Here is a 12,961-nt window from a genome sequence, read left to right on the forward strand (position 1 = left end):
TTGATTAAATAAAGCAAAAATAGTATTTTCTGTCTGTTTTCTGAATTATCCATGAAATAAAAAATACCCCAAAAATAAAAGTTCTCCAAATGCCCTGAAAATGAAGTATGATTTTTTTGTAGAATATTTAAGAATTTTTGGCACTTAGAACACACCAGGGGGACCTACCATTTGGCAATGAGAGCACAGGACGCGCCCCCTGCCTCGTGGACCCCACTTGGCCCCCCTCCACTTATTCCAGCACCCACACACTTCGTCTTCCTCCAGAAAAAGTCATCTCGTAGCTCAAACTCGTGTTCTAGCTCGTTTTGTTGCCATTTTCGATCTCCTTGCTCAAAGCTCCATTCACAAAACTGCTTTGGGGAATTGTTCTTCGGTATGTGACTCCTCCAATTGTCCAATTAGTTTTTGTTCTAGTGCTTTATTTATTGAAATTTTTTGTTGCTGAGGAGACCTTGTTCTTGAGCTTGGATGTCAAATTTATATGGTCCAAAGTAGTTTTAATGCATGATATAGCCTCTAGGCACTTGTGGGAGTAGTTGCTATTAATCTTGTTGAGTTTGGTTCACTTTTATTTTGAGTCACTAAAAATTTCAGAAATTTTATAGAGGAAGGATGATGTTTAGAAAATGTATCAAGGTGGTTCTTCAAGGAAGCAAGAACCAAGGCTCGCAATACGTGAGCCGGACTCTGAACCACCAAGGGAAGCTCAAGTGCGGCCTTGTGAATGGTCGTCGGAAGAATTTATGGTCCAAGAAGGCTTCAAGGATGAATTTGATGTGTATGTATGCAATGCTGATCTTGAGGACTTCATGTCAGGTAAGTGCCGACAGTACTACTACCTCACTTATTCCTTTGTGAGGAGGTTTAAATTTTCATCCACGCGCAATACTCACACAGTTTTATTTGATCTCTATGATAAATCACCATGGACCTTGAAGATTTTAATACTGCTTGTAAAATCCCGCAGTGGGGCAATGTTAGTGAACCTCGCAAATCTGAATATAAATATTTTCTTGCTAGTATCACTATGGGAGAAACTAGAGAAATCGCACAAGCTACCATAGGGAGCACTCATTTTCCTTATATACATTACTTTGCTCTCTTTATAGGTAGGTGCATTAACGGTAAAGATGAGGTTTGTCACATGTGCGTTCTAGATCTTAGCGTCCTCAAGAGTGCGGTATTAGGTGATAAACAATATAACTTGGGGGGCATTATTGCACGGAGGTTACACCTTAATGGTAAAAGTGGAGATTTGTTTGGTGGAATTTATGCAACTCGCGTAGCTAATTATCTTGGTGCGCCCATAAATGGAAATGATATTAAGTTGCCACCCGTTTATATAGATTATAGTCCTATGGTTCGCCATCATTTTTGAGAGGAACGAGCAGTTTCTCCAGTACCGACTAATCTTTGAAAGACGGTGTACTGTCCACATTACCCTCAGTGCTCCTACTTTCTTTAACTTCCAGGCAAAAGGAGATATTTTATAACCAGGGAGGAGGCGAATGAATATGAGAGGAGGACGGAGGCAGCTCGCCTCCAAGCAGCAGCTCTGCAGGCAGTAGCTGCTGCATCACGGTACAACCCCGACTACGACTTTGGATATCCGCCAGGCCAGCCATGGGCATAGGCCAACTTAGGCCAAAAGCCTAAGCTTGGGGGAGTACGTATTTCTCACCGACATTACATTCATGTTCACACAATCATTCCAGTTGTCGATGTTCATACTTTTTCATTGTACTATCCATGCTAGTTTATTTTCTTTTTCTGCTTTCTTCTTGTGTGTTTGAAAAACCTTAAGAAAAACCAAAAGAATTAGTTGTAGCCTTTAGCTAGTTTACATTTCATGCTTGTAGATTATGGAAGATTTTAGTCCAATAACCGTTTATGATTGTGAAGGGGTGTGGAAGACATAGATTTGCCTCTGTAGATAGAGCCATCTCCATGCTTCAAGTTGTTGCGAAGGAGATTGGCATGCATTCTCCCTCGCAACAACTTCCGGGGACTGTTCTTCGCAACAAACTTCCGGGGACTGTTCTTTGGGGGACTGTTCTCTACATACGGAACAAAATTAGTGAATGTACACTCTAAACTACGTCTACATACCCCCTCTGTTTTATTTACTCCACATATTAGGTTTGTCTAAAGTCAAACTTTACATACTTTCAATAAGTTTGTAGAAAAATATACTAACATATACAGCACCAAACATATATAATTGGATTAGTAGTAATATTAAAAGAAAACCCAAAAATATTTCCCGTTCTTCTTTTGCTTGTTGGGAGCTTTCCCGTGTAAATAGTTTTATTTCTTTTCTTTTCTTTGGGGTTCGAGAGGAGAAGACCATGATGAAAATGTTGAGTGGCTCTCATATGTGTTACTGTTGATCTAACTAAGAGCCCATCTTACCTCGTCTTCTCCTTTGAATTAAATGCTTGCATATTCCAGCTTAGTCCAATGCACGTGCACTATTATTATCCACACTGTTCGGTCGTGCAAGTGAAAGGCAATAATGACGATATATGATGAAATGATTGAGATAAGAGGAGCTGGTATGAACTCGACCTATCTTGTTTTTGTAAATATGATTAGTTCATCATTCCTGATTTAGCCTGTTATGAATGAAACATGCTTGCAATAACAATTAGAGATTATAGTTTCTCATGCCATGCTTAATTAGCTAGGAGTTTATAATGGTTTTCCTTGTGTGTCAACATGCTATTAAAATGGTTGTGATGTGGTATGATAGGGTGGTATCCTCCTTTGAATGATTCGAGTGACTTGACTTGGCACATGTTCACGCATGTAGTTGAAACAAAATCAACATAGGCTCCACGATATTATGTTCATGGTGATTTATATCCTACTCATGCTTGCACTCATTGTTTGTTAATCTTAATGCATGTTCACGACTGTTGTCGCTCTCTAGTTGGTCGTTTCCTAGTCTCTTTATAGCCTTCACTTGTACTAAGCGGGAATACTGTCTGTGCATCCACTTCCATAAACCCCAAAATTATTCCATATGAGTCCACCATACCTTCCTATATGTTGTATTTACCTACCTTTCCAAGTAAATTTGCATGTGCCAAACTCTAAACCTTCAAATGAAATTCTGTTTTCTATGCTCGAATAGCTCATGTATCAACTAGGGATGTCTATATCTTCCATGCTAGGTGGGTTATTCTCACGATGAGTGGACTCCGCTCATCATTCACGAGAAAATGGCCGGTAACCGGGATGCCCAGTCCCATGCTCAAATCAAATCAAAATAATTGCAAACAGAACTCCCCGGGTTTGTTGTTAGTTGGACGGTACTCCTTGTTTCGGGCCAGCCATGGATTCATGCTCGTTGGTGGAGGGGGGGTATAAACTTTACCATTCTGTTTGGGAACCGCTTATAAAGTATGTAGCATGGAAGATATCGAGATCTCTTGGTTGTTATGTTGACAATGAAAGTATGCCACTCAAAATATTATTTATCTCTATTTCAAAACTCGAGCTCTGGCACCTCTGCAAATCCCTGCTTCCCTCTGTGAAGGGCCTATCTATTTACTTTTATGTTGAGTCATCATCCTCTTATTAAAAAGCACTAGTTGGAGAGCATCGTTGTCATTTGTATGTGGCTATTAATTTACATTGAGTATGACTGTGACTGGATCTTTTTTTCCATGAATTACAATATTTAGTCAGTCCTTGATCTTCAGGGGTGCTCTGCATTTATGTTTTGCGGTCTCAGAAAGGGCTAGCGAGATATCATCTTGTTATATCATATTATGATTGCTTTGAGAAAGTGTTGTCATCTGAGATTTATTATTATTGCTCGCTAGTTGATTATGCCATTGATATGAGTAAACATGACACCTAAGTGTTATTGTGAATATGGTTAGTTCATAATCTTTGCTGAAACTTGAATGCTGGCTTTACATATTTGCAACAAAAAGATCAAACAGAGTTTGTAAAAGTTTTTCTTTATCACTTTCAGTTTGTAAACTGAATTGCTTGAGGACAAGCAAAAGTTTAAGCTTGGGGGACTTGATATGTCTCCAACGTATCTACTTTTTCAAACACTTTTTCCCTTGTTTTGGACTCTAACTTGCATGATTTGAATGGAACTAACCCAGACTGACGCTGTTTTCAGCAGAATTGCCATGGTGTTATTTTTGTGCAGAAATAAAAGTTCTCGGAATGACCTGAAAATCCACGGAGACATGTTTTGGAATTAATAAAAAATATTGGCGAAAGAATCAACGTAAGGGGGGCCACACCTTGTCCATGAGGGTGCAGGGTGCGCCCACCCCCCGGGGTGCGCCCCCTGCCTCGTGGGCCCCCTGGACCTCCACCGACCTCAACTCCAACTCCATATATTCAAGTTCGGGGAGAAAAAAACTAGAGAGAAGGATTCATCGCGCTTTACGATATGAAGCCGCCGCCAAGCCCTAATCTTCCTCTGGAGGGCTGATCTGGAGTCTGTTCGGGGCTCGGGAGAGGGGAATCCGTCGCCATCGTCATCATCAACCATCCTCCATCACCAATTTTATGATGCTCACCGCCGTGCGTGAGTAATCCCATCATAGGCTTGCTAGAGGGTGATGGGTTGGATGAGATTTACCATGTAATCGAGTTAGTTTTTTTAGGGTTTGATCCCTAGTATCCATTATGTTCTAAGATTGATGTTGCTATGACTTTGCCATGCTTAATGCTTGTCACTAGGGCCCGAGTGCCATGATTTCAGATCTGAACCTATTATGTTTTCATGAATATATGTGAGTTCTTTATCCTATCTTGCAAGTCAATAGTCACCTACTATGTGTTATGATCCGACAACCCCAAAGTGACAATAATCGGGACCACTCCCGGTGATGACCGTAGTTTGAGGAGTTCATGTATTCACTAAGTGATGATGCTTTGGTCCGGTACTCTATTAAAAGGAGGCTTTAATATCCCTTACTTTTCAATAGGACCCCGCTGCCATGGGAGGGTAGGACAAAAGATGCCATGCAAGTTCTTTTCCATAAGCACGTATGACTATATTCGGAATACATGCCTACATTACATTGATGAACTGGAGCTAGTTCTGTGCCACCCTATGTTATAAATGTTGCATGATGAATTGCATCCGACATAATTATCCATCATTGATCCATTGCCTACGAGCTTTTCACATATTGATCTTTGCTTAGTTACTTCTCCATTGCCACTGTTATGATTACTATAAAGTTGCTACTGTTACTTTTGCCACCGTTACCATTACTTCCATACTACTTTTCTACTAAATACTTTGCTGGAGATATTAAGTCTTTCAGATGTGGTTGAATTGACAACTCAGCTGCTAATACTTGAGAATATTCTTTGGCTCCCCTTGTGTCGAATCAATAAATTTGGGTTGAATACTCTACCCTCGAAAACTGTTGCGATCCTTTATACTTGTGGGTTATCAGACCTCTCGAGGCATCACTTTTAGACACCCGTTTGGCATTTCTTTTCAAGACCTCTCGAGGCATCGCTTTCAGACACCCACTTGGCATTTTTCTTCAAATCCCTCGGGCGGTCCAACGCTCGATGTTCCATTTCATTTTCTTGATTTACTGCTAACATGATTTATTTATCCTTCTGCACCGTGTGAATATTTATCATGCCATGCTTAAATTTTCAGTCAGCACATGCATATAATTTAACTCCTCATGAGCATATGGATTCGGTATATCTTTTATTCATCATGTTTGCGAGTACATTCAAACGTACTCACTGGCTTGTTCCTGGCTATTGTCTTGGCCAGATCATGATTCAGAGAGGAGTACTACGAAGACACCCCCACAACCTAGGTTTCGAAGATAGCAGCCACGCGAGATAGGAGTTACCCAGGTCAGTTGTTCCTGTGGGAATGAAGTCCCATCAACGTTGAAGATCCACGAGTCACTTCTGTCATCCACCACTAGAGATCCTTGTTATATTCATTGGACCTTTACGGTCTTGTACTCAATTTCTTGTAATTGCTTGGAATTTTGTATCAAGGAAGTGTCCACCAGCGAACAGTAATCCTGGGGCTAGTGATGACACAGGGGTAATTTACTAGGATTTTATGTCCGGGAAACCGGCCCCGACAACCTTGGTATCAGAGCCAGCCTGACCACTGGCTAATCCTATCTTATCTTGATCGCTATCCCTAGGTTTCCACACCGGCCATATCATTTCTTATCCACAGTAAAGCTCATCCTATCTCATAACGGCACTGTGGCCAGCCGACATCTTTCTGACAGTCGATGCCCAACCTATCATCCTAACCCATAGGTCGTGTGCATGTGGCTGACACCTGAGTTGTCCCATCTACAAGCGTGCGATGGAAGACTCTGCTGGCTTATAAGGGAAGCCTCACCCCAAACTCAGCACATCACAATCTTCACTCGCAACCTGATTTCCAAACCACCAAGATGCCTGGTCCCATCGCCCGCAACCGCATCCGAGCTTGGAGATTTCATAGCCATCCTCGCCAATCTCACTCATCGTGCTTTTGGCATAGACGAACCCCCAGAAGATATTGTGTACCAGGAACACACAAGTGATGCCATCCATCACTTCTAGGCCACGGTTCACATCTACGGGAGGGGCACCACATCAGAACGTCCCTATCGGTTCACCGGGAGGACGACCTCCGACGAGCCCCAAGCCATCCAACTCGCAGCCCGAGAGGGTATAGTTAATCTCCGGCATTCATCGCCAAGGATTAACACCCGCCCTTTCTTCACTTTAAAGTTAAGCGTGCTTAGTTTGGAGTAATTCTAGGATGGGTGACCGACCGGGACCATGGGTGACCGACCGAGAAGTTGGTCCCGGGTGCGCACGAGTGAGAGGACAAAGTGTGCAGAAAAGACCAGTGTTGGTTCGTGGGGCCAGTCTAAATCCCTCCAGGCCTAACGGCCGGGAACCGGTGGTTATGGCCGGGGCGTTACAATTGGTATCAGAGACGACCCTCATGTTTACACGGGCATGCGCGATCAGGTGCGCGGACATGTGGCTCTTGGCACGTGTGGCCCATTGTGGCACATGGCATGGCACATATGCCAGACTGGATGCGCATACGTGTGCCAAGAGGGAACGTTCCTGATGGGCCGACGAGGGCGACTCCTTCTTTTCCGGGAGTCCATTCGAAAAGAACTCCAAAGTTAAGCATGCTTGGCTTGCAGTAATTTTAGAATGGGTGACCGACCGGGAAGTTGGTTCCGGGTGTGCACGAGTAAGCACAAAGTCCGCAAAAAAGACTAGTGTTGATCTGTGGGGCCAGTCTAGATCCCTCCAGGCGTAACGGCCGGGAACCGGTGGCTTTGGCCGGGGTGTTACATTTTTAGTCCTTGATATACCGTACTTTTGAATGCCTTTGTTCAGCGTTTTTTTGTCAACACAACTATGCCTTGTCCTAGACCTTGAATCATTGTGCTCCTGAGTCCAGGTACAGTGGAAAAGATATGGCCAATCCAATTATAAACTGGCAAAGAACCAAATTCAAAACAAGTTTGTGTGAGAGGACGAACCTGATCTAGACGCACGGGGTACATGCCCCAACTTCCTTGCTCGAATTTGATATGGACACGGATCGATCTGTATTCCATGTGGGGAGGAAAAGAGACATGAGAGAGTTTGAGAGAGAGACATGAGAGATCAAGAATGATACTACAATTGCTTCAAGTTCAAGAGATTGAGACGTAAGAGCTTTAGAGAGAGTGATTGAGACGTGGAAGCTTTAGAGAGAGAGAGAAATTGAGACATGTGAGGTTGAGAGAGAGAGAGAGAGATTGAGACGGCAGAGATTGAGAGAGAGAGATTGAGTGAGAGATCTGTTTTTTTACTCTACGGCTTGTATTTTGTGATTAACGTTGGAATTTTTTGGCAGTCTCTGATTAGTATAGGTAGATAGATAGATATCACATATCAAGGTAAAATGATCTAGAGACAGCTCAAAATCCGTGCAACAAACCCGAATTAAATGCTGAATCATTTTGCCATCCTTTATATCCATTAGATAACTCTAGAACAGTCATGTCTCTGAATTATGGTTCCGAAAAACAGTAGGCAGACACTCAACATAATGATGACAACATCAGGTAAATTCAGAGGCAGTAGCTACATCAGTGTTGCAGCAGATCTCTGAACCAGTAGGCCGACGCCTTGGGGTGCCGTTCTAGGGTGGGGCTGTTGAAGTTGACGTACACGATGCCGAACTTGGATGTGTAGCCATACATCCACTCGAAGTTGTCCAGGAGGGACCACGCAAAGTAGCCAAGAACGTTGGCGCCGCCGTCGATGGCTTTCTTCAGCTCGCAGAGGTAACTCCGGTAGTACCGAACCCTTGTGGCATCCCGCAAGTACTGATCACGGGTGAGGTTCCCTGGTTGATCCATTCCTGGCAACACAAAGAGTTTTTCCAACTTTTCTGTTATGTTTTCATCTAGGATTTTTTTTGTTGTTGTTGTTGACGATGACGACGACATTAGCACATATGCATGACAAGATGCTTGAGAGGCATGAAACGGAACAAAGAGATATGGGACTCCAGTACCGTTTTTAGTTATGAGCATCGGTGGATTTCCATACTTCTGGCTGATGTAGTGCACGCATCCGTACATCCCCCTCGGGACGATATAAAGCCATTTAGAACTCGCCTGTAACGTACAATTCACGCACCCACAAGACTTATCATGTTAATTTCCAACTTATGGTCGGAGAAATAAAGCTGAGAAAGGTTTCAGCTAGGAGCTTCATACCCTTGGTCCAATCGGTTTGCCATTTCGCTCAACTGCAAAGTTTCGGCTATAAATTAAGGATGAAGCGCAATAATATGTACTGATGTAAAGTAAAACCTGCAGCTTAGGACAGGAAGGAAACTCACATGAATAAGTAACCTGCAAATCGGCTGAGTAGCTAGTCGGCCTCTGCAGCACCAATTTCTGCCCCTTTACGAATTCAGTTGTGTATTGATTGACTCCGATCCAGTCCGCTGAGCCCTTGACCACTTTAGCTTCATCAGGAGTGAACCTGGGCAACCTCTCTTTCACAAGGTCTTGCATTATCTGTGGGTACTGTCCATTTATTAGTGGATCAAGAAACCTGCATCCAATGCAACTGTCATTGATATATATTTTTTATCTAAATAAAACTCATTGTCAAATGCATGAGCATGATACTAGTATGGCCGTACCAACCAACAAGGAAGTCCATGGCTCTTTGAGCTGCAGCTTGGTCTTCAGTTGAGTTGCTAAGAGCCTCGTACCAACTGACGTCCAGAACCCCGTGCGGCCGCCCCCGGGCCGCACCGGGCGGCCACATCCCGATCTCCCCTCGACTCCCCGTGCACCCCCCTCCCTCCGCCGCCGCCGGCAACGTCGCTGGGCGAAGGCCCCGTGGTGCGGCGGCGGTGGACCTCCTCTGACGTCCTGAGATCTGAGGCGGCGGCCTGATTTGGATCTCCCTCCCGACGAGGATGGCGGGCAGCGGCGGCCGGGGCACGACGGGGGGTTTGGCTGCACCCGGCGGGAGTAGTACGAGATGGCGGCAGCGGCGGCCGGGGCGCGTCCCGGGCTGCCGTTACGTCCTCAAGCCGCTGCATCTCATCGGATTCGGCGACGGCTCGCTGAAGCACTCCGGGTCTGCACCGCATCACGAGGATTATGGCGGTGGTGGTCATCTCCTACGTCGGAGGTGGTCGACCTGAGACTAGATGATCGGATCTCGAGATCTGTAATCTAGTCCCGGCTACGAGTCGGAGAGACATAGTTGCCGGTGAAAACCGAGCCGATGGCGGACGATGGTTACCTTGATGAAGGCATCGTTCTGTAACTACTGTCAACCCACTCGTGCTGCTCCGGGGGAAACCCTATGATCTGGTTTTCCAGATCGGACGATGGCGGCACTGCGGTGTCGTTTCTCTCTTGGGAGCATCGTTTGTGGAGCAGCGCCGGAAGTCAGAGGTAGGAGGTGGAGCGGCTTCGTCTTGCACGGAGCTTCGGTGGAGATGTCAAGTCATGCCTGACCGACAGGTGCTACGCTTTGTCATGCCTGGTCGGCAGGTGCTACGTACGACAAATCTTCCAAGGACTTCAAGCTGTGTCGGCTGGTGGTACTTGGCAGCATGGCGCTGAGGTGTATCAGTGGCGACCGCAACGTGCTCAGCTGTTTGCGCGCAGGGAGGAGGTGTCATTGGGCGCCGTGGTGGCGTCGACGATAGCTAGACCGAGCAAGGTTGATGCTTCAGTACAGTTCTGAAGATGGAGCGGTGGCAGTTGGCGGCGGCGGCCTCTAAGAGCACGCCGGACCAGTGTGTGCCCCAGACCCGGCAAGTGGCTAGGTTGGGGTCTCAGGTCTTAGATGTTAGGCTTGGCTGCGATGTCTGTTTGGTATTAGGCCTAGGCTATCTGCGCCCCTTCATCAGCTGGATAGGTGTAGCGACAGTCTGTTGCTTAGACGGTGGCTTTAGTCTTACTGTTGTATCACTTTGTAAGGTCTTGTGAGAATAATTAATAAAGTGGCCGTATGCATCGTCCAGATGCAGAGGCCGGGGGTCATCCTCCTTTTCTAAAAAAATAAAAAAACTGACGTCCAGAACTATTCCAACCTTCCCTTGCTGAGCTGCCTACATTTTGTTTCTACTATTCTATCACCAATCTAGACGGAATGATCAATGCTCACGACAAATCATACAAATCTGATATCTCGAGATTATTTGTCACTAACATGCCCAGAGAGTTGGGGAAGCAATAATGCTTATACATTCATGGATATATACACAATCACAAAAACAATCTTGTTGGACACAATTAATGCACATTGACCATGCGCCAAGACAAAATTAATTCGATAATGATTTTGTAAGTGAAATTTAAATCAAACTAAACTCCCTAAGGCTGATTATATTATAATATGCTCTTATAGCTCAACTAGAAAAATATCTGATACTTGTTCCGGTATCTTGCAACTGCATAACCATGTGCTAAGAGAAAATTATGACCAACAACGTAAGGCTCTGTTGCTGAGTTCCCACCAGCAGAGCATTTGGTGCACCTTTGGGGAGGAGTCGTCGCTATATCATAACCACCAATCGCTACTCTACTTGGTTCGTTGAATGTAAACCAGTGCGTTACACGGTCGCCAAAGGTCTTAAAACAAAAGTCTGCGTAATCTGCAAATAGTTCCCTACAGATGAAGAAAAAAAGAGGTCTTGAAACAAAAGTTAGCGTAATCTGCAATAGTTCCCTACAGAACAAATATTACGAAGATAATCATCGCATGCTGCTTCGACATAGAAAAATAAAGTGATTGTGTGTTGTATGATTTACTTTTTGAGTAAACATACAAAAACTTCTGCATCCTAATGTTCATTTCTCGAATATGTGAAGTCACATTTAATAGAAAATTATGTATGTAAAAAGAGTAACTGTTAAATTTGTCTAAACAATTTTTCCTGTATGCTTCTAAATCCAAACTATAAGTATAGAAATACTCTGAATGGGAATGTAAATCTAACACATTAGTAAATAGAAAGATGGATTGCTAGTTTGACTTACACTGTCTTTGCATTTAACCAGCCTCCATACTTCTTCTCAAGTGCTAGAGGGAGATCATAGTGGTAAAGGTTGACATAAGGAGTAATGCCTGCTTAGTTTTCATGGAAACATTCAGATATCGATGTATTTATTTAGGTTCCCATGGAAGTTTCACAGGTTGAAATGAACGCCTAGCTATGCTAGCTGTACCTTTCTGAAGCAGGTAATCTATCAGATTGTTGTAGTACGCCACACCTTCTTCGTTAACTTTTCCTTCACCGTCTACAGAAATAAATGACGAATCAGTGGTGTCAATCAACAGCTTGCGTTCAGTCAGAGAAATATGGAAGTTGGAGTGTACCCGGAAAGATCCTGGACCATGAGATGGAAAACCGGTAGGCTTCGAAATTCAATCCTTTCATGAGATTAACATCTTCCTGTCCCAGCATATGTAATAAAAGGATTAAACGTGAAAGATTGATTACTCATGTATGTTTCTGTTTGCTTCGGACGTCGTACCTTGTAGCGATGATATTGATCTGTTGTAACGTCGGCATTTTGATTTCCCACAACTTTTCCTGTTTATTGCAGCACGGAATATGAAACTGACGTCAGAAATAAAAACAAAACAAAAAAAACGGAGTTGAGCTTAAGGGCGGCACAAGTGAAGTAAAGAGGAAGAGGTAATAAGCAGCACCTGGCGTATGCGCGAAGGCGTCCCAGATGGAAGGTCCGCGGCCGCCTCCTGTGGCCATGCCCTCCACCTGGTACGCCGACGTCGCCGTCCCGAACACGAATCCCTTGGGAAACGACGCCCGGCTCAGCCCACCCAGCCAGCGCAGGCGGCCAGGCTCCTTCGTGGCACGGACGCATGCTCCTCCCCCGTGGCCATGGAACGCCGCCACCAGGGCAAGCAGCAGCAGCATGCACCTGGCCGACCTCGCGGTCATCTTGCAGAGCTGCAGCGCGGGCAGGGGCCTCAGTTCACACCCACTCACTAGTCACTAGTTAGTCACTAGTGCTAGAACAGTGGCACTCTTCAATTATACCGTAGAAACTGTGGTGGGTTGAGCTTTATTTATACACTTCCGCTTCGGTAGACCCCCTGTAAACACAAAGAGGACTGAGATTGCCCAATACCCCTTCATAACAAAGGGTAGGATGGGCATAAGATTGCCCCGCCGGCCCGCCCGCCCGCAAAAAAAAAACAGACGGAGGTATACGTATATGAATACAGGCCGGCCGCCCGCCCGGGAGGGAAAAAAATTAAAGCGGCCGCTCGCAGTCAACGCGTTGTCGGTGGCGCCGCGCCGGCCCCACCCCCACGCCCGCCGGCCCCACGCAATCCCACACCCGTCGTGTGGCGTGTCGGCCGCCAATCACGGCGCCCGAGGCGCGCATGCACGCAGGCGGTTCGACGCGCG

General features: G+C 45.2%; 1 protein-coding gene across 1 annotated transcript; it reads right to left on the reverse strand.

The window, feature by feature from the left end:
• Positions 1–8,126: 8,126 nt before the first annotated feature.
• LOC123065524 (beta-glucosidase 7-like) lies at positions 8,127–12,614 on the reverse strand. Its single transcript, XM_044488783.1, has 10 exons — positions 12,235–12,614; positions 12,057–12,115; positions 11,899–11,974; positions 11,748–11,819; positions 11,559–11,646; positions 11,056–11,187; positions 8,888–9,105; positions 8,763–8,794; positions 8,558–8,660; positions 8,127–8,401 (listed from the first exon to the last, which is right to left on the reverse strand). The coding sequence occupies exons 1-10, from the start codon at positions 12,485–12,487 to the stop codon at positions 8,127–8,129; spliced, it is 1,308 nt and encodes a 435-aa protein (XP_044344718.1). The 5' UTR covers positions 12,488–12,614.
• Between the last annotated feature and the right edge of the window lie 347 nt (positions 12,615–12,961).

Source organism: Triticum aestivum, chromosome 3B (genome assembly GCF_018294505.1).
Source record: "Triticum aestivum cultivar Chinese Spring chromosome 3B, IWGSC CS RefSeq v2.1, whole genome shotgun sequence".
In the NCBI taxonomy this organism is placed as follows: domain Eukaryota; kingdom Viridiplantae; phylum Streptophyta; class Magnoliopsida; order Poales; family Poaceae; genus Triticum; species Triticum aestivum.